Raw genomic sequence first — 20235 nt, 5'->3', positions numbered from 1 at the left:
ACATATTATATGGTATGCTTTAGTACAAATTTTTTTGCTATATCTTTAGATATATACTTTTCTATAATTAATTTATAGCTACATTTTTCATCATCCAATTATGATGAAATTTTTATGGCGGACTAATCATTATATGATTGAACTATAGTAAAACTTTTATAATTATTGGATAATATTTGACTGATCTATAGATTTATATATATAAACTAGATAAATCTATAGAAAAATCTAGACGAATCTATAGATAAACCTAGATAAATCTATAACTCAGTCATACATGATCCAATAATCATAAAATTTTTACTGTAGCTCAATCATATAATGATTAGCTCACCATACAAATTTCATAACAATTGGATGACGGAAATTGTAGCTATAAATTAATTATAGAAAAGTATATATCTAAAGATATAACAAAAAATTTGTATTAAAGTATACCATATAATATGTTCACTACGTATATCTACTCGTGTGGAGTCCAACAAAATTAGATTTTCGATTTTATGATTTTTTGTGATTTATTATGAATTTTCAAATATTCAGCTAAATAAACATAAAAGAAAAATAGTAAAACCGCCCTCAAACCCGCTCAAGGAGGTCGTGTGACTTTTTTCAGGAGTTCGAGGAGGCTGGTCAGCCGGTTTTAAAGTCCAGAGAGGAAAAGCGGACTCGGCCCAAAGTTCATGGAGGCAAAAATGACTTTTTTTTCATATTTTTTCACTTGCTTAGCTAGTAGTACTTTCTCTTGCTATTGCTTGTTAACCTTTGCATGCTTAGTCAAGTACTTGTTCTTGCAAATCTCTATTACAGACCTTTGCATGCTTGCTTGACTTTTATGTAGTGATTGAGCGTTCAGAATTTGCAGCATTAAGGCTTCATCCAAACTACACACAGGAAACAGCGAACTGCTTAAACATATATTTTTTCGAAAAGAGAAATCTTATTAATATCAAGTAGTGTTACATCGAGGTGATACTTGAATAAATTACTGCCCTCTGCTAGAAAAGCACACAACCTATCAATGAAGAGAAGAAACAACTTAAACATATGACGGAGTCTTCATGAATGGGTAAGCTAACATCCAACCCAGTGCTGAAGCAGTTACCATCCTTCCAAATTATTATTGTTTAAACAAACTCTTCCAACTTATTATTGAAAATGAAAAGCATGCATTTCGATGTAGCATGGTAATCTTGATTCTTTACGACGATGGTGCATCTGGCTGATTTTTAGGAAGCGCAGCTTGAAATGCGGGGATTTCCATGTATGCATCATGAAGTCTTGCCAAAATCGGGTACTTTGACTGCAGGAAAGAAAGCACGTATTGAGACTACTTTCTGAATATGAATAAACAGCACCACAGTGCTTCTTATTAGTATTTAATATGTTTACAGGGAATCGCAGATGATTGTTGGGTACCATATCAATTTGGAAGCGATTTATGCCGGCATGGATCTGCGGCTCTAGAAACACATCACCCTGTTGATATATGCAAAATATGTGTACCAGAAGATTAGTTCAAATCGCACTGCAGAGGCAACAAAAATAAGAAATTGTTTCACTGCGTGTGAATTATCATGTAAATGCAAGTGAGATGACAGGATCAGGAAAGTTTGAGGGAGGATTGAGTCAATCAAGAAGTTTTAAATGTAGCTTGGAGAAAATTTCATGTATGATCAAGGCGATGATTCAGCTTTGTGGATCATTTCAATGTGATTGGATAAGGGAAAGCAGCACGCATAATATATAAATTTGGGGTAGCCAAACAAACCAATTGGACATCATCTCCAGTAGCATATTTACTCTCGCATCCATCCAAAAGCTTTTCAATCGCTGGCACAGAGAGATGAATCAAGATGGTATCACAGTAAGAATTATTGCTAGAAAAAAAAAGACATTTTTGTATATTTTCGTACTGAAGATGCATGTGTTTAGTGATATTAGGAACTTTCATCCCAATTACAATAAGTAGCATCATCGCTAACAAAATTACATTGCTGAATTTGAAAACTTGAATCTTGTGATTACAAACAAAGACCATTCTACTTGCAATAAAAAACTGGCAGGAAATCAGACCTCTGAATCCCTTGTCAGTATAACGCTGAACAATTTGAAGGCTCTCATCAGGGCTCATGCTTCCCTCATGCAAACCCTGCAAAGTTGTTCTGTAAATAATGCTGAACATACCCACAGTATCATGAATGGTAGCTAGCAGCTGGTAATACCCACAATAACGGCATAGCCTTGAAGAGGTTGAATGCTTGAACAAACTATGCTAGCAATCTGCAACAAGAGACAGACTTGTTGAAATGGAGATGCAGGAAATAGGTGCCAAGTGACAGTAGGAATGGTTGATCTCTTCAAATAACAACGTGACCAATTTATATCAGGTATATGTGCCAAATACCATACCGAAAAATTAAATACATGATACCATTTAATTCCCCACATACAAACTGTCATTCAGATTTTTTTATTTTAGTTCTGTGAACAAGGTACAAATAGGCTTTGATCTGGAAATGACCTGAAGATTAAGAGCTTTCCTCTTCGGATCTTTAGGCAGGAGAGGATGTGCAGGATATTTGTCTTCCAAATACTGTTCAACCCAATAAAAAGACACTTGTTAGTGATTAGTAATGCATGCAATGGCATGTCAAAAGAAAATATTTACTTGACGGCACAATGAAAATCTGCTGAAGCAACATTTGTAACTCACCAATGAGATGGCAAGAGAGTCGGAAACGACTATGTCCCCATCTACTAGTGCAGGAATATATTTTATTGGGTTGATTTTTTCAAAATCTACAAAAGGAAACACATAGCGATGCAATTGCCATCAAATCTTGAACTTTCCACAAAAAAATACACATACAAGAACATGTGCGAATACAATTAAAGGTACTAGGAAAATCCATGATAGCAGAAGAATTCATAGTTAACACAAGAAAAGTAGAACAAAATAATTATCTGCAAGGAAATCCACTTATACATGATTAAACATTAACTTCAGAATACAACTCTAATTCTATCACCGTGCGGTCCTTGTGTTCTCATTTCTTGTGAATGCATGAATGAGATGGCAACTGCAATGCAAGAAATATGTCAAGGTGTTGCCGTTACCTGGATCTGTCCTGGGATTTACTGACTTGTACTCATAGTCCACACCTTCACAGTTAAGAAAAATGACGAAATTAGTCACCATCAATGGACCTCAAATTTCACAATCTAACTTGGTCAATTCTCATCGGAGTTTCCAACACATTGGCGGTTGGCACACATCAGGTTCTCTAAACTTAAGAAAAACTCCCAAGTCCCAAGACCAGTTGGAGCACCTGAGCAGCTAAAAAATATGCAGTAAAACCGTCTGATCCTATCACTAAACAGTACTGCTCAAGGATATCATCACAAAAAATCACTTGGCGTGTCAAATTTATTCAACTATTCACAAGTTTTGAAAGTCATCAAGATCAAGAAACACATAACTGCTAGCATCTGCAGTCATCCCTATCTGAAAAAAGTTCAGAATTTGACCCAACAAAGGTAACTCTGAACCTGCTTATTGCAAAGCTTTGGACTACAACTTGTACTGAAGGATAAGAGTAGTTTGACATAGGTTCCCTCCTTGCGCCTATGCTATCTGAATTATTATTGGATAAGATGCTCAGCTAGGCCTAAGAACCAACCAGACTCCAAAGTATGAAGAGTTAGTAGTAATTCACCTTTGAGGTTGAGAGCGCTGCGGACACGGTGGGAGCAGGAGCTGATCCAGGCGTTGTACAGGATGGGCCTCGCTGTCTCCATGGACGCTGCTTCCTCGTCCTCCTCAATCAGCAGTAGCAGGGTAATTGAACTAACAGATGACGATGAGATACAGTAGTAGGTGAAGCCCCAAATCTCCAGTCTACTCCTAGCCCCCTTTGTGAGCAGAGTGGATAGAGCAGAGCCGAATGCAGCAGGGAAGAAAGGTCCTAGTTTGCCAAGTCCGAGTGTTTGGCAGGTGGGGGCGTGGGGCCACCAGGAAATCAGGTGTGCGCAGAGGAAAACGGAGGAAGAGACACAAGAGACGAAATGGGAGGGCGGGTCCAAGGAAGATACTCTGAACAGCAGATATAAAGCAATGGTTAGAAATTTCCATTTGCAAACATGAAAGCGATATGCATTAGCTGATTGGCACTGGACCAGTGGCAGCGCAGCCCACACGCCGACCTCAGAGATGGATGATGGTGCAGACCTGTGGGGTTGAGTGCAGTGCGGACACGCCGTGGGAGCATGAGCTGATCCAGGCATTGTATTGTACTGGACGGGTTTCGCTGCGGTCGCCATGGCGGCGAGCTGCCTCCGACCTCCGTGTCCGCAGGAGGATGACAGGTGGATGACAGTCACGATGAGATGGACACCGTGCAACCAACAGGAGGCGAAGAATGCTTCGTGCTCGGCCATCCGGCAGCTTCGCTCGACCTGGCCTGGCCTCCACCCACCTCTGGTCCTTCTCTCCTAGTCCTAGGCACCCACCACCACAGAGTCCTCATCCCTGCGCATCTCCTCCTTATCCCTGCCCAACTCAACAGCAGCAGCTCGATCGCAGGCAGTGATCACGCATGGTAACGGGCAAGAGCAATCTTTAGTTTCCTGAAGGCACTTTTTCTCCAGGTCAAGGCTTGCTTATACACAACACACTTCATGTATATGCAGATGGTCATGTTATACATTCTCCAAGTCAAGACACATGTTCCGTACATGCAAAAACTCAACTGCGACATGATCATTATTCTCACTGATGAGAGGCTAAATTTTGTATTGTGAACACTTATTCTTTTATTCGTGCTGCACAAGAGCAGGAGGCCGCTCTTGTATAATCCATGGTTACCGGGAGAACCAGCAACTCTGTTATTTCCCACATTACAGTACTCGTCTTGGCGGAAGTTTTCATATCTAGGATGATGGTGCATCTGGCTGCTTTTCAGGAACAGCAACTTGAACTGCAGGAATTTCCATGTAGGCTTTGTACAATCTCTCCAGAAGAGGATAGTGAGAGGCAGTGGAGGCCTGCTCCTTGGTGTGATGAGTGATTGCCAACACATGGAGTGGACTAACTGTGTGTAGTCGCGACTCTGTGGAGATTGCGCCAGTTCTTGGTCTGTGGTGTGCAGGTACACGGATGGCGCGGTTGCAGCGAGTCGGTTTTGACAAGAGCGTGGCGCGTGCCGATGTACCATGCGGCGGCGTTGCGGTGGTGGGAGCTCGACGACCATGCGGAGGCGGGAGACCTTGCGGTGGCGTTGGAGGCCCAACCGGACGACCGTGCGGTGGAGAAGGGCGGCCCAGATGCTTGGGCCATTGCTGGGCCGCGAGGCGATCCACTCCTGGCGCCAAGGCGGGACGGCGTGGAGTTTGTTGGTACCTCGGGAAAAACCAACGGCGGGATGCGTCGACGTCGGCCAAGTCGAAGAGGTTTCGGCGGGAGGTCGAACACGTGGCGCCATCGGGCTTGGCGGGTGTGCCCGGAAACATCGCGCGGGAAGGTTTCGCGGTTCCTCCAAAACCGCACCCGAACTCGGTTTTGGCAGTTTTCCCAAAACTGCCCCCGCGAAGATTCCAGAAGGACGCGTGGCGACATCGGGAAGATTGCGTCGGGTCGAAGCAAACTACTCCAAGTCGTCGCAGCCGTCGGATGATCTTCAATGTATCTTTTCCAGTTTTGCCCCTAAGGGCCTTGTAGTTTAATTTCAGCACTTAGGGGTAGTCTAGTCATTAGAGGATGGCTTGGAGAGAAAGGAAAAGTGGGAGGGCAGCTGGCCTGGCTAGTAAAAAGGAAGGCGCCCCTCCCTGGGTGGGGTGTGCGCTGGACATAACAGAAGAAGAGAGCCAGGCGCCACCTCCTCCCAGCCCTCTCTCTCTCAAGTTCTTCTTCTTCCCTTCCATCTCTAGGATTCTTGCAATGGATTTTTGAAGAACTTGTAAGGAGATCTTGTGGGAAAGGAGGCCCATCCCTCCTTGTGCCCTCGGGGCTTTGAAATCAAGGTTCGTTTCATGTTCATCTGAGCTCTACATGCATGAATCATCCTAGTTCTTGATTTCCTTGTTCTGGTGTTTCTACTACTTGCTGCTGTGGTTCTTAAGGTTTTTCTTGGCGACTAGAATTATCCTAACCAAGTGCTAGAATTCATCTAGATCGCGAGCCTTCAAGAACTCAGTTTTAGGAAAATTCTGAAAACCCCGTTCTTGCCTCGTTCTTCGTCGATTCCTCACAATCCATGGAGTGGATCGTCGATTCCTTTGGTGGGTAGGTTCACAAGGTCTTTGTGAGCGTGCCTGCAAAATTTGGTTAGATTTCGACTTGATTTGGGCTTTCAAACGTCAAATCTCTCTCAGGTCGCGGGCTGGAAAAACTCTGCTCCGCTCGGGCAGGATTTTTCCTTAAACGCCGGTTGAACCGACGCTGGCGTTCCTGAGTGTCGGATCAACCGGTGAGTGCTTTTGTCACTGGTTAGGGTTTTTGGGGTTTATGTGTGATTGCACCGGTGCCTTGATCTCCCCGATGTCGGTTTAACCGGCGTTACTATCTTGGTTCGCAGTTTTGGGCGTTTGGCCGACGTATAGGGTTTTGCCTACGTCGGATCAACCGGCGTTCAATTACTTTGGTTTTGTTGTCTCTCTGGACAACTGCTCCGACGCTCGAGGTTTTTGAGCATCGGTTTAACCGGTGTTCATTGCTTGGTTTGGTGCATTTTGTTGATCCTCTGGACAACTGCACCGACGTGAGTTTGCGATTTTGTCGGTTTAACCGACGTTCGATCACCGGTTTAACCGACGAGGTTCAAAACCCAGCGTCGGTTCAACCGGTGCTCACTGGTTGTTTGCTGCAGGCTCTGTATCACCGGTTTAACCGACGTCGTTCAAACGTGTGCGTCGGATCAACCGATGATATATACCTTGCTTGGTTCTTCCACTGCTTTCATGCAATTGCTTCCGCGCTTGATCGCTTTGGTTCCTAGGCTTGTTTTGTGTTAGTGTAGCTCCCTTGTAGCTACTCTGCACATCGCCTAGAACTCTGGGGTTGGGGTGCACTCTTGAATTGTGAGCCGAAGTTTTTGATCGCGATAATTTTCGAAGGCTCCCATTCACCCCTCCTCTGGTCGCATTTCTCGGTCCTACAATTGGTATCAGAGCCGGGACGGTTTCTCTATAGCCTTCTCCGGTTCGAAACCGTTGTGCGACCATGGGTTCACCGGGCAAACCCCCGATCTTCGATGGATCCGATTACGACTATTGGAAGGTGTGCATGCGTGCCTATCTTTTGAGTCTAGGTTCCGAGGTCTGGGAGATTTGCGTGGACCCTGATTATGTGAACCTTGCGGTTCGCACGACCGAGCTTCAGGTTAGGAGACATGAGGTCAATAGCAAGGCGTACAACGCTCTCATAGCCTGTCTCTCTCGTCCTGAGTTCGATCGTGTTAGCGACCTTCTCACAGCTCGGGAGATCTGGACACGGTTGGCCAATTTCCATGAAGGAACCAACCATGTCAAGTCGAGGCTGTATGAGACTCACCGGCGGGAGTACGAGAACTTTTCTCAGTTGCCGGGTGAGAGCATCGACACCATGTTCAGTCGTTTTCAGTCGATTGTGAACAAGGTGCGTGCGAACCAGCCACAGGGCACCCAGGCCTACTCCGATCATGAGAAGGCTATGAAGCTTCTCTATGCTCTTGATCGCAAGGTCTGGGAGGTGAAGGTCCAGACTATCATAGAGTCTGCTAGCTATGAGACCCTCACTGTGGACGAGCTGTTCAGTAAGCTCAAGGCTTCGGAGGTGGAGAAGCTCTCTCGAGCTAAGATGGAAGGCAATCATGCTGATGCCTCCGCCTCCAAGTCTATGGCCCTGGTAGGCAACTCTGGAGCTAACCCTGATCCTTCTCTTGGAGGTTTTTGCTTGTCTTCTCTTGTGTCTGTGACAGATGAGCAGCTGGAGGTGCTGGGAAACGAGGAGCTTGCATTGATCATCCACAAGTTCCAGCGTGCCTTCAACAACAGACAAGCACGAGCGAAGACCTGCTTCAACTGCGGCAAGACCGGCCACTTCGCCGCCGAGTGCCCCAGGAAGAAGAGTTCCAGGGATGATGACGGCCGCTCCAAGCACGAGTACCGCGAGCACCGCCAAAAGCACAAGAGTGGGCACTCCCACAAGAAGAATGGCGGACGTTCCAAGCGGCACCACGAGCGGAAGAAGAAGAACGTCGGCAAGTACAAGGACAAGCAGGCGTTCGTCGCCCAGAGCGAGGATCACTCCTCCACCAGCCAGAGTTCGACGTCTTCGTCCTCATCCAGCTCCAGTGACTCCGACTCACACCACCGCGGCGAAAAGAAGCGGAGCTCCAAGAAGAAGGCCACAGAGGGCTTCACTGGCCTTTGCCTCCATGCTGGGAAGGCGGCCGGTCTCTGCACCATGGCCATCGACTCCGACGCCGACGGAACTCCTTCCACTACTGCAGAGCTTGCACCTCAGCTAGAGTCAAGCTCTGAGGTACGTCCTGAGCACCCCACTCCTGAGGAGTTGGAGGATCTTTACACTGCTTTAGATAATCAGGATTTGATCATTAAGGATGCTAAGAGGCAGTTTAGGGCGTTGAGACAGGAGCTGAAGGAAGCTAAGTTAGCTTTAGAGATTGCTCAGTCTGCCCCCGTAGTGGAGGATTGTGTTGAGGAGGATGAGTGCAGTCAGTGCATCGGTTTGATGTCTGACCTGTCCGAGCTCAGGAGTAAGTATGATGAGAACTTGCTCAAGCTCAAGGAGGGCAAGAAGGCCATGGATGAGCTCAAGTTCCGGCCTACCCTCTTGGGTGCTTGCAAGGAGTGCCCAGCACTTAGAGAAGAGCTTAAGGAGAGGAATGTTGCTTTGAGGAAGTTGGAGAAATCCGCAGTTCCTAGCTCTTGCTCTGCTGATTGTACTGTGTGCCCAAGCCTGATCATTGAGCTTGAGGAGGCACGGAAGGACAAGACCCGGATGGAGGAGGAGAACTCCCACCTTCGGGAGATTCTCAGTTGGGTGTCCGCCCGCGAGCCTCAGTTGGGCATGATGGTTCAGCAGTTTAAGCGTCCTGATGGTGTTGGGGTTGGTTTTGCTTTTACTCCTGCTGACTTTGTCCAACCCTATGGTAAGATTGGTGAGATACTTGAGCCGAGTGTGAATGTACTCTCTTCCACAGCTTCACCAGTTCCTAAGCCAGCACCAGTTAAGGACGGAATCCTCACTGAGCCACCTAAAGCTCCACCTAAAAATCCAGTGTGGGTTCCCAAGCCTAACCATCTCAAGAACCGACTGGATACACTCCCTCCTAGTGGTAAGCCAATTCCTAAGCCCAAGGTGAGGACTCAGCCCCCCAGAGTTCCTCAGAGAGCCCCAGCTTCTACACCACAGCCTACACACAAGAGAGAGCCTTACCTGTGTGAGTGGTGCGAAAGGGAGGGTCACTTGGCAGAATTTTGCTTCCGGAGGTTGAGGTTTGAGCGCAGGCAGTCTGAGAGGCGCGCTCCGGAAGTGGTTCACCAGGCTACAGGTGGACACACTCCAGCTCGACGTGGGCAGAGGCGGGATGCCAGGCCACGTCGTGTAGGTGGAGGAGGGGGAGGCGGTGGTGGTTACCGTGCTCCTGTTGGTGGTTTCGCCGGCCCCGTTCCACACCGTGCTTTCGGTGATGGTCAGCGTGGCCGAAGCTTTGGTGGCGGAGGCGCACCACGTTTTCCTCAGCGTGGTGGTCGCCAGCCACAGTTTTCGTTTGAGGATACTTACCCTGCTTTCGAGCAGATGGCACGACACTGGTTTGCTTCTTTCTGTGCTAACCCCAGTGTCGGGCCATTTGCCCGCTCTTTCTCTTCTTACTGAGCAGGACACTCGAGGCCTGGAGGACATATGGCTCATGGACTCCGGTTGTTCGCGCCACATGACCGGAAGTCACAGATGGTTCTCCAACCTCACCCCGATGAAGGACAAAGAGTACATCACCTTCGGGGATAACAGCAGAGGAAAGGTACGTGGAGTTGGCGCTATTCGGATTTCAGATGACTTCACCTTGAGAGAAGTTGCTCTTGTTGATAAGCTGGGTTTTAATCTGCTCTCTGTTTCACAACTTCTTGATGATGGGTTTGAAGTGAGTTTTAAGAGAGGTTGCTCGCGTGTTCTTGATTCCAGAGGAGAGTTTGTGTGCGGCATTGTTCCTTTTGGCCGTGTGTTTCGCATTGACTTTTCTGGATCTTCTTCTAGCACCTCTCACTGTCTGGTGACTGGTCAGTCTTCTGAGCTCTGGAGATGGCATAGGAGACTCGGTCACTTGAGCTTTGATCTACTAGTTAGGCTCAGCTCACTTGGTCTGATCCGAGGATTGCCCAAGCTGAAGATGGACAAGGACCTTGTGTGTCACCCGTGTCGTCACGGGAAGATGGTTTCCCTTCCGCACCCACCTGTAAATCAGGTGATGACATCGCACCCTGGCGAGCTTCTTCACATGGACACCGTTGGTCCTGCTCGCGTGCGCTCTGTCGGTGGGAAGTGGTACATTCTTGTGATCGTTGACGACTTCTCTCGGTACTCTTGGGTTTTCTTCTTGGAGACTAAGGATGAGACTTTTCAGCACTTTCGTGATCTTGCTTTGAGGTTACAGAACGAGCTTCCACATGCCATGAGGGCTATCCGCAGTGATAATGGAACTGAATTTAAGAACGCTCGTTTTGATGACTTCTGTCGTGACTTTGGTCTTGATCACCAATACTCCTCTCCTTATGTTCCTCCACAGAATGGCGTGGTTGAACGCAAAAACCGGACCTTAGTGGAAATGGCCAGGACGATGCTCGATGAGCATAGGACTCCTAGGCGTTTTTGGGCCGAAGCGATCAACACCGCATGCTATGTTGCCAACCGCATCTTCCTTCGCTCATTCTTGAAAAAGACTTCGTATGAGTTGCGGTTTGGTCGACAGCCCAGAGTGTCCCACCTGCGTGCTTTTGGTTGCAGATGCTTTGTTCTGAAGGAGGGAAATCTTGATAAGTTCGAGTCTAGGAGCTCTGATGGCATTCTTCTTGGCTATGCTCTTCAATCCAGAGGCTATCGTGTTCTTATTCTTGAGACTAACCGGATCGTCGAAACTTGTAATGTAACCTTCGACGAGTCCACTCCTTCTTTGTCTGCTTCTTTGGAGTGTGCAGGTGATGATGAGTTTGGCCAGGACATCTTCGAGGATGAGGATGAGCCTGAGGCCTTTGAGGGTGATGGTGGTGTCCCTGCGCCGGCTGCAGGCCCACTTCCTGGAGATTCGAGTTCTGACGACGATGGCGGCCCGCTTCCCACAGCTTCGACTACGGCCGATCCACGTCCAGCTCAAGGTTCTTCCTCCGGGACCCATGTTGAGGGCGGTGGCGAGGCGACTTCGTCAAGAGAAGCACCACGACACATTCAGCGTCGTCATCCACCTCAACAAATGTTAGGTGACCTCAACAAACGAACCACGAGGTCCAAGGTAACAAGTATCGCTGGCTTTGCTCATTCAGCGTTTGTTGCCTCCTTTGAGCCCAAAGATATTGGACATGCTTTATCTGATTCTAACTGGGTCAATGCCATGCATGAGGAGCTAGAAAACTTTGAGCGAAACCAAGTCTGGGTCCTTGTAGAGCCTCCACCAGATTGCCACCCTATAGGTACCAAATGGGTTTTCAAGAACAAACAGGGTGAGGATGGGATGGTTGTGAGGAACAATGCTAGGTTAGTAGCTCAGGGTTACAGCCAGCAGGAGGGGATAGATTATGAGGAGACCTTTGCACCTGTAGCTCGTTTAGAGGCCATCAGGATCCTTTTAGCCTTTGCAGCTTCGAAGGGGTTCAAGCTGTATCAGATGGATGTTAAGAGTGCCTTTTTGAACGGGTTTATAGAGGAGGAGGTCTATGTGAAGCAACCTCCTGGCTTTGAGAGTCCCAAGTTTCCAGACCGAGTCTTCAAGCTTCAGAAGGCTTTGTATGGTCTGAAGCAAGCCCCTAGAGCCTGATTTGCGAGATTGAGAGCCTTTTTGCTTAAACAGGGGTTTGTCATGGGATCGGTAGATAAGACTTTGTTTCTCCTCAGGCGTGGTGCTGATTTTCTGTTGGTTCAGATTTACGTGGATGACATTATTTTTGGTGGCTCCTCTCACTCTCTTGTTTCTAGTTTTCTGATGACATGAGCAGGGAGTTCGAGATGTCTATGATGGGTGAGCTTCAGTTCTTCCTCGGGTTGCACATCAAGCAAACCCGGGATGACACCTTCGTCCACCAGGCCAAGTACACCAAGGACATGCTCAAGAAGTTCGACTTCGGGGACCTCAGTCCCATGCCGACTCCCATGAGCACTTCTACGGCGCTGGATGAGGACACTGAAGGTGTTGCTGTGGACCAGAAGGAGTATAGGAGCATGATCGGCTCGCTCCTGTACTTGACGGCCACCAGACCCGACATCCAGTTCGCGGTCTGTCTCTGCGCGAGGTTCCAGGCTTCTCCGCGCACTTCTCACAGGAACGCTGTGAAGAGGATTTTCAGGTACCTTCGATACACTCCTGAGTTTGGCTTATGGTACTCTTCTTCCTCTTCTCTTGCGTTGGTTGGCTTCTCTGATGCTGATCATGGTGGGTGTCGGATTGATCGCAAGTCGACTTCAGGCACTTGCCAGTTTCTTGGAACTTCTCTTGTGTCTTGGTCTGCCCGCAAGCAAACTAGTGTAGCCCTTTCCACCACAGAAGCCGAATACATAGCTGCTGCTAGTTGTTGCTCCCAGATCCTTTGGATGAGACACACTCTCAGTGATTATGGCCTAACCTATGGCAGAGTTCCCATTTTCATTGACAGCACTTCAGCCATAAGCTTAGCCAAGAACCCCGTCCTACACTCTCGCTCCAAGCATATAGACGTGAGGTTCCACTTTCTGAGAGATCACTATGAGAAGGGTGATGTCGAGCTGACCTATGTGTCCACTGAAAATCAAGTAGCCGACATCTTGACCAAGCCCCTAGAACTAGCCACCTATGCTCGCTTGCGGGGAGAGCTTGGTGTGTGCTACCCATTTTGAGTTGGGTAGTTGTTTTTGTAGTTTAGGTTTTGTTTTTCCTTCTTTTTGCTTTTTCTTGCATTTTTTGTACATACCATCTTGCATTGCATTTGCTCATATGCATTACACTTGCACTAAGCTTCTCATGTATGATATCTGCATTTGCTTGTGCCTTGTGCTATGCTATGAGTTGTATATATGCTTTGACCATGAGTAGCTAGCTCCTTTGAATATGTTGTATATTGGCTCTGAGCTTAGCTATTTTATTCTTTGAAAATCATAAAACATGGTCACCTTCTGGATCTGCTACTAGCATGTGTAGGTTTGTATGCTTATGCTATCTTGATCATGCTTAGTGGCTAGGTCCCTTGCTCTCACATGCAACAAGATGCCCTCTTTTCTGTTGGAATAGTTTAATTGGTATCTATTTTCAAAAAGTCCAACAATTTGGTTTATCTTGGGTTGCTTTGAGTGAAAAGATCCAGGTGGGATTGCTTGCACCACTGTTCTTGTATCGAGACTGCTACTCTGGAGAACTTGGACAAGGCTGTGGATGACTGAGAGTGGTGTCTTAAGCTTCTGATGGTCCTTGACCTAGACTTGGCACATTCGTTAAGTTAAGCGCCTGCAAGCTTTCAACCCCAGGCACCGAAATTTGAAAGTTTTCAATTGGTATCAAGGCTGCTTGAGTGGCAGTTGCTGTGATATGGTTTGGGTAGCTCACCTGTATGTTCTTGCTAGCTCTAGCATGCTTGCTTGCCTTCTAGTATGCTAGGTCCTTTATGGTGATGTTTTTCTTTTACAAACGACAAATGCTTGCTCATGATCTGTATAGATATATTCTTATGAGCTTCTTCATGCATTGTCTTTGTATATGCACTCTCATAGGCTGTGCTGATTTGACCCTTGCAAATGCTCTTGTTCTGTACCTGGAAGCTTTTAGGCACGCATGCACTTCATGGCATATTTCCAGGGGGAGCATCTAGGCAGAGGGAGTTTCCTTGACGTGTGCCTTGTCAACAAGGGGGAGAGAATGTGGTTTTTGTCTCACCTTAGGGGTTGTTTGTTTGATCTCAGGGAGAGATTCAGACTTTGAGTGTGCACACATCGGGGGAGAGTTGCATAGTGAGGGGGAGCTGCATTTCAGGGGGAGTTTTTGAGCTTTTTCATGCTCTTTGCTGGTTGCGTTGAGCTTAGCCTCTTTCTGGAGGAACCAGATTTGCACATGCTTGGCTGTGTTGAGCCTTGCCTCCTTCTTGAGGGGTCAAGCATGTTTTGGAGTCAGTGCGTCGAGCCGTTGCCCTTGTCTTAGGGGCTGACTCTTTTGGCTTTGCTATCTTCAAGTGATCTTTTCTGGCTTTCATTCGCTTTTGATCACTTGAGTTAGCTCTCTTTGTTTTCTATTTCTTTTTGGTTACCCTTTTCTTTCACTAGTGCCCGTGTGGGGTATGGTGTTGACAATGCACTCATCAAGGGGGAGATTGAGAGGCAGTGGAGGCCTGCTCCTTGGTGTGATGAGTGATTGCCAACACATGGAGTGGACTAACTGTGTGTAGTCGCGACTCTGTGGAGATTGCGCCAGTTCTTGGTCTGTGGTGTGCAGGTACACGGATGGCGCGGTTGCAGCGAGTCGGTTTTGACAAGAGCGTGGCGCGTGCCGATGTACCATGCGGCGGCGTTGCGGTGGTGGGAGCTCGACGACCATGCGGAGGCGGGAGACCTTGCGGTGGCGTTGGAAGCCCAACCGGACGACCGTGCGGTGGAGAAGGGCGGCCCAGATGCTTGGGCCATTGCTGGGCCGCGAGGCGATCCACTCCTGGCGCCAAGGCGGGACGGCGTGGAGTTTGTTGGTACCTCGGGAAAAACCAACGGCGGGATGCGTCGACGTCGGCCAAGTCGAAGAGGTTTCGGCGGGAGGTCGAACACGTGGCGCCATCGGGCTTGGCGGGTGTGCCCGGAAACATCGCGCGGGAAGGTTTCGCGGTTCCTCCAAAACCGCACCCGAACTCGGTTTTGGCAGTTTTCCCAAAACTGCCCCCGCGAAGATTCCAGAAGGACGCGTGGCGACATCGGGAAGATTGCGTCGGGTCGAAGCAAACTACTCCAAGTCGTCGCAGCCGTCGGATGATCTTCAATGTATCTTTTCCAGTTTTGCCCCTAAGGGCCTTGTAGTTTAATTTCAGCACTTAGGGGTAGTCTAGTCATTAGAGGATGGCTTGGAGAGAAAGGAAAAGTGGGAGGGCAGCTGGCCTGGCTAGTAAAAAGGAAGGCGCCCCTCCCTGGGTGGGGTGTGCGCTGGACATAACAGAAGAAGAGAGCCAGGCGCCACCTCCTCCCAGCCCTCTCTCTCTCAAGTTCTTCTTCTTCCCTTACATCTCTAGGATTCTTGCAATGGATTTTTGAAGAACTTGTAAGGAGATCTTGTGGGAAAGGAGGCCCATCCCTCCTTGTGCCCTCGGGGCTTTGAAATCAAGGTTCGTTTCATGTTCATCTGAGCTCTACATGCATGAATCATCCTAGTTCTTGATTTCCTTGTTCTGGTGTTTCTACTACTTGCTGCTGTGGTTCTTAAGGTTTTTCTTGGCGACTAGAATTATCCTAACCAAGTGCTAGAATTCATCTAGATCGCGAGCCTTCAAGAACTCAGTTTTAGGAAAATTCTGAAAACCCCGTTCTTGCCTCGTTCTTCGTCGATTCCTCACAATCCATGGAGTGGATCGTCGATTCCTTTGGTGGGTAGGTTCACAAGGTCTTTGTGAGCGTGCCTGCAAAATTTGGTTAGATTTCGACTTGATTTGGGCTTTCAAACGTCAAATCTCTCTCAGGTCGCGGGCTGGAAAAACTCTGCTCCGCTCGGGCAGGATTTTTCCTTAAACGCCGGTTGAACCGACGCTGGCGTTCCTGAGTGTCGGATCAACCGGTGAGTGCTTTTGTCACTGGTTAGGGTTTTTGGGGTTTATGTGTGATTGCACCGGTGCCTTGATCTCCCCGATGTCGGTTTAACCGGCGTTACTATCTTGGTTCGCAGTTTTGGGCGTTTGGCCGACGTATAGGGTTTTGCCTACGTCGGATCAACCGGCGTTCAATTACTTTGGTTTTGTTGTCTCTCTGGACAACTGCTCCGACGCTCGAGGTTTTTGAGCATCGGTTTAACCGGTGTTCATTGCTTGGTTTGGTGCATTTTGTTGATCCTCTGGACAACTGCACCGACGTGAGTTTGCGATTTTGTCGGTTTAACCGACGTTCGATCACCGGTTTAACCGACGAGGTTCAAAACCCAGCGTCGGTTCAACCGGTGCTCACTGGTTGTTTGCTGCAGGCTCTGTATCACCGGTTTAACCGACGTCGTTCAAACGTGTGCGTCGGATCAACCGATGATATATACCTTGCTTGGTTCTTCCACTGCTTTCATGCAATTGCTTCCGCGCTTGATCGCTTTGGTTCCTAGGCTTGTTTTGTGTTAGTGTAGCTCCCTTGTAGCTACTCTGCACATCGCCTAGAACTCTGGGGTTGGGGTGCACTCTTGAATTGTGAGCCGAAGTTTTTGATCGCGATAATTTTCGAAGGCTCCCATTCACCCCCCCTCTGGTCGCATTTCTCGGTCCTACAGATAGTTCGACTGCAAAAAAAAAAGTTTCGTCATTGCCTATTTAAGGAATTTGCTATAAAGAAATTACTCTGGTTGGAAATATATTTCGATGTACCCTTTCACTGTTTCTAAAGTGTATATAGTTCTACAACTTCTAGGCAAATTTGCCCTATTTGTTTGTTCCAGTCTACCCTTCCTTAATCCTATCAATAACTGAATCAAGATGGACATTCCACATTATTCCCTTTTTGTGATTGAGGGGAGTATTATTTTACATGCATCTAGGAATAACAGATGGCAAGACAGGTTGTGTACCATATCAATTTGGAAACGTGTCACGCCTGCATGGATCTGTGGCACAAGAAACACATCCGCCTGCCCATGAGCACAAAGCATATTACTCAGCGAACATGCAATATGCAATGAAGTATTTAGGTATCAAAGTTCACATTAAATTGACCATCAAGTATAGAAATGCATGTATCACACCTATAAACAAAAAGCAGAATCAGTGCAGCAGGAGATTGTTACAGACAAGATAAGCAACATCAAAACATCTACTGTGGAGGAAACAATATGCAGTGAACATGGTTATCCTTGCATTGATTGTGAATTTGTGATGTTGCACCTTTGTTGTAGAGTAATTTGTACAGTCCATGCAGTTAATTTTCAAGAAAAAAAATAGAATTTCATGTACCAACCAATTGGATTTCATCTCCAGTAGCATATTTACTGTCACAACCTTCCAGAAGTTTCTCGATTGCTGATCAGATCCAGATGAAAGTCAGAGTAGGCCAACACAAAATGCATAAACGATAAGGGAACAAGAGTAGGAAATATGGTGCACAAGTCATATTTATTATGTGTTACAAGGAGATACCATTTATTATGTTGCACGTGAAAAGAAACAATTAGCGGTGACAGAAAAACCGTTGAATAACAGAGTGTAATGAACCAGACCTCTAAATCCCTTGTCAATGTAATGCCGAACTATCTGAACGCTCTCGTTGGAGCTTAACTTGCCGTCAACCAGGCCCTGCCATGGGAGTGGCACAAAATAAAATCCGATAAGTCATTGCATCATACTGAATAGGAAGCACAATATTTCATCAACATTTGCTAGTTCTGGAAGAACCCACAACTACAGCATAACATTGAAGAGGTTGAATGCTTGAACACACTATATTTGCAATCTGCAGAAAAAGTATAAAAAAAACATTAATCATCCACATGGATTGGCAATTTACAATATTACAGAGAGATGTGTAAATTCAAATGATCTTGGAACACTGTTGATCATATGGTCCTTTATGTGCTAGTTAGTAGCAAGTGTTAATGTGCAAAATATACATTGATAAAAACTTATTCATTACTTGAACCCCTTGCAGTCTGTAGTTTCAAAACCATAAGAATACTTAGCTTCATACCATGAAACTTCTCAACTCTTGGGTAAGACTTGTACCTGCAGATTAAGAGCTTTCTTTTTGAGATCTTGAGGCAGAAGAGGGTGTTGAGGATACTTGTCTTCAAGATACTAAACAAAAAAGCAAGAAGTTTGTCAATACTGTTTAGGTGTCTATATATTAAAAAAATTACAGAAGAGCATCTCACCAATATGATTGCGAGGGAGTCAGAAACAACAAAATCCCCATCTACAAATGCTGGGACATACTTGATTGGATTGATATTTTCATAATCTACAATATTATCAGAAGGGAGAAAATCATTCAAACTACTATTAGGACTACCGAAACACTGCCAGTGTTATGTGCAAACATTGCCTGAACCCAATATTTTGGGAAACTAGTGACCAACTATTAAATGGTGCAAGTAAATTCACTCATAATTTTGGGAGGTGACCCAACCTGACACTAGAACCACTAGGCTGACTTTATGTTTGATTTTTTTTTGGAAGACTCACTATATGTTAACATGTTACTAGTTAACTAACCAAGTCCATCAATTGTGACCATGATCACCATTTCTTTTCCTTCATATGTCACACCTTTCAGGCAGTAAGATGATGCATTGTAATGTAATGCAAGATATATGTTACTGCTAACCTGGATCAGTCCGTGTCACAGCCCTGTACTCATAATCCACACCTTTATTATAGAGAAATCGGCACAATTAGTCAACGGAAAAGCAATAATTAAATAACAAGCATCTGGCATATCGCTCCAGAGATTCTGACAACCCCCAAAGATAGCCTGTCTAAAATACACAAACTCTTAGCCAGAATGGGTGGCCTAATTAATATCTAGCCACCCAATGCAATTCCCCCATAACGAGACCCTATTATAGGCACGGATTTTCCATCATCTGTGGAGCAAGAAACTAGAGTCGGCAGCTTGAACCAGTTACCTTTGAGGTTGAGGGCGATCCGGACCCGGAAGGAGCAGGAGCTGATCCACGCGCTGTACAGGATGGGCTTCGCCGCCGCCATGGCCGCCAGCCGCCTCTCGGCTCTTGCTCAGACACTACAGAAGCACCAGCTGGATGCGGGGTGAGGCCAGTAATGGACGAAGAATGCTTGCTTGCCTCGGATTGGAGAAAGGAAGAAGCTGCGGTGTCAAGTGGCGGCGGTGACTTCTGAGAAAGGAAGCGTGGTGGCTGAAGTCCACCTGGGAAAAAGGACAAGGAGCGGGCGGGTGGGCCGGCCAGCAATAGGGTGATGATGATGCACTGATGCAGTAGTTGGGTTTTTTTGGTACACAGGAGTCCATACTTGTTAAAATTTAGTGATGTTAAAATTCACATTTTATGTTGCAAGCGTCCATAATTGTTAAAATTTCATCACCCAAAATCTACTAACTCCTTAGAATTTATATACGTTTTGTTTTCCACTTCCGTAATATCGTCAGCTGTTTCTTCTCTCTATCTAATAAATTCCCTCTCCGGCTCTCCGTAGCAAGTTCCAGCCTTTTCCGTACAGCCCAATCAGCTTACCAGGCAATTTCACACTGAAGAAGCCCAAATACCCAACACGGGCTGAATTTGGGTCCATTTGGTAACTGGTCCAGTGGGCTTGAAAATGATGTACGGCCCAAGGAAAAATTTCTCGGCGAGAATTTTCCGAGAAAACCGAAAATCCTGTTTCTAGGCGGGGTCCGGTTTTTTTACTTATCGCCCGAAATTTTCGGCCCTTTTGAATCTCCGCCCAAACCAAATTGGTGCAGCCAAATATCAGGCCACCCCGCTGCCTCCTAACACTAAATCTTATTCATATTCCATTCCCCATCTCTCTCGGTCCCTCCACGACTTCATAGGAAGCCATGGCGATAGCGGTGGCCATATTAAGCAGACTGTTTGTTGTGGCAAGAAAGTCATATTTATATGCATTGTTGTATCTTGTTTATACTATTAGATTGTTTGGAAATAATCTAGGTTACTTCCTGCATAAATTAAGAATTTTTTTCTAAATTTCATCCGAAACCAAAATGGCAAATCCGATAATTTTTCGAGAAATCCGATAAACGCGTTTCTCGCTGACCTCCGGTTTTTTTTCCTTACCGGTAAGGAAAACCTTGGTACGGCCCAAGCTCAAGACGCCTTTGCTTCCGGCGGCGGGGCAAGCAGGCAAGCA

At 46.6% G+C, this 20235-nt stretch overlaps 2 protein-coding genes across 3 annotated transcripts; both read right to left on the bottom strand.

Annotated features, from left to right (window-relative positions):
- Positions 1 to 896: 896 nt before the first annotated feature.
- Positions 897 to 4466, bottom strand: LOC120696950 (glutathione S-transferase-like). Its single transcript, XM_039980022.1, has 10 exons — positions 4232 to 4466; positions 3720 to 4096; positions 3121 to 3165; positions 2717 to 2802; positions 2525 to 2596; positions 2230 to 2283; positions 2077 to 2152; positions 1772 to 1833; positions 1420 to 1479; positions 897 to 1303 (listed from the first exon to the last, which is right to left on the bottom strand). The coding sequence occupies exons 1-10, from the start codon at positions 4438 to 4440 to the stop codon at positions 1202 to 1204; spliced, it is 1143 nt and encodes a 380-aa protein (XP_039835956.1). The 5' UTR covers positions 4441 to 4466; the 3' UTR covers positions 897 to 1201.
- Positions 4467 to 4639: 173 nt separating this feature from the next.
- Positions 4640 to 19291, bottom strand: LOC120696951 (glutathione S-transferase-like). Of its 2 annotated transcripts, none has more exons than XM_039980023.1 (9): positions 19014 to 19288; positions 18713 to 18754; positions 18261 to 18346; positions 18112 to 18183; positions 17789 to 17842; positions 17610 to 17685; positions 17351 to 17412; positions 16965 to 17024; positions 4640 to 5034 (listed from the first exon to the last, which is right to left on the bottom strand). In XM_039980023.1, the coding sequence occupies exons 1-9, from the start codon at positions 19093 to 19095 to the stop codon at positions 4933 to 4935; spliced, it is 636 nt and encodes a 211-aa protein (XP_039835957.1). In that variant the 5' UTR covers positions 19096 to 19288; the 3' UTR covers positions 4640 to 4932. The 2 variants fall into 2 exon arrangements, with proteins under 2 accessions (XP_039835957.1, XP_039835958.1); XM_039980024.1 differs by lacking the exon at positions 4640 to 5034 and adding an exon at positions 16650 to 16679 and having other exon boundaries at positions 19014 to 19291.
- Positions 19292 to 20235: the final 944 nt, after the last annotated feature.

Source organism: Panicum virgatum, chromosome 3K (assembly GCF_016808335.1).
Source record: "Panicum virgatum strain AP13 chromosome 3K, P.virgatum_v5, whole genome shotgun sequence".
Lineage (NCBI taxonomy): Eukaryota > Viridiplantae > Streptophyta > Magnoliopsida > Poales > Poaceae > Panicum > Panicum virgatum.
This window is presented reverse-complemented; position numbering and strand designations above follow the sequence as displayed.

Coding starts and splice junctions, on each gene's coding strand:
- LOC120696950 (XM_039980022.1), bottom strand. CDS start 4,440: ATGGCCGAGCACGAAGCATTCTTCGCCTCCTGTTGGTTGCACGGTGTC. Junction 4,097..4,231: donor CACTGCACTCAACCCCACAG/GTCTGCACCATC, acceptor TCTGCTGTTCAG/AGTATCTTCCTTGGACCCGC. Junction 1,834..2,076: donor TACTGACAAGGGATTCAGAG/GTCTGATTTCCT, acceptor TCTCTGTGCCAG/CGATTGAAAAGCTTTTGGAT.
- LOC120696951 (XM_039980023.1), bottom strand. CDS start 19,095: ATGGCGGCGGCGAAGCCCATCCTGTACAGCGCGTGGATCAGCTCCTGC. Junction 17,686..17,788: donor TTCAATGTTATGCTGTAGTT/GTGGGTTCTTCC, acceptor CTCCCATGGCAG/GGCCTGGTTGACGGCAAGTT. Junction 17,413..17,609: donor CATTGACAAGGGATTTAGAG/GTCTGGTTCATT, acceptor GGATCTGATCAG/CAATCGAGAAACTTCTGGAA.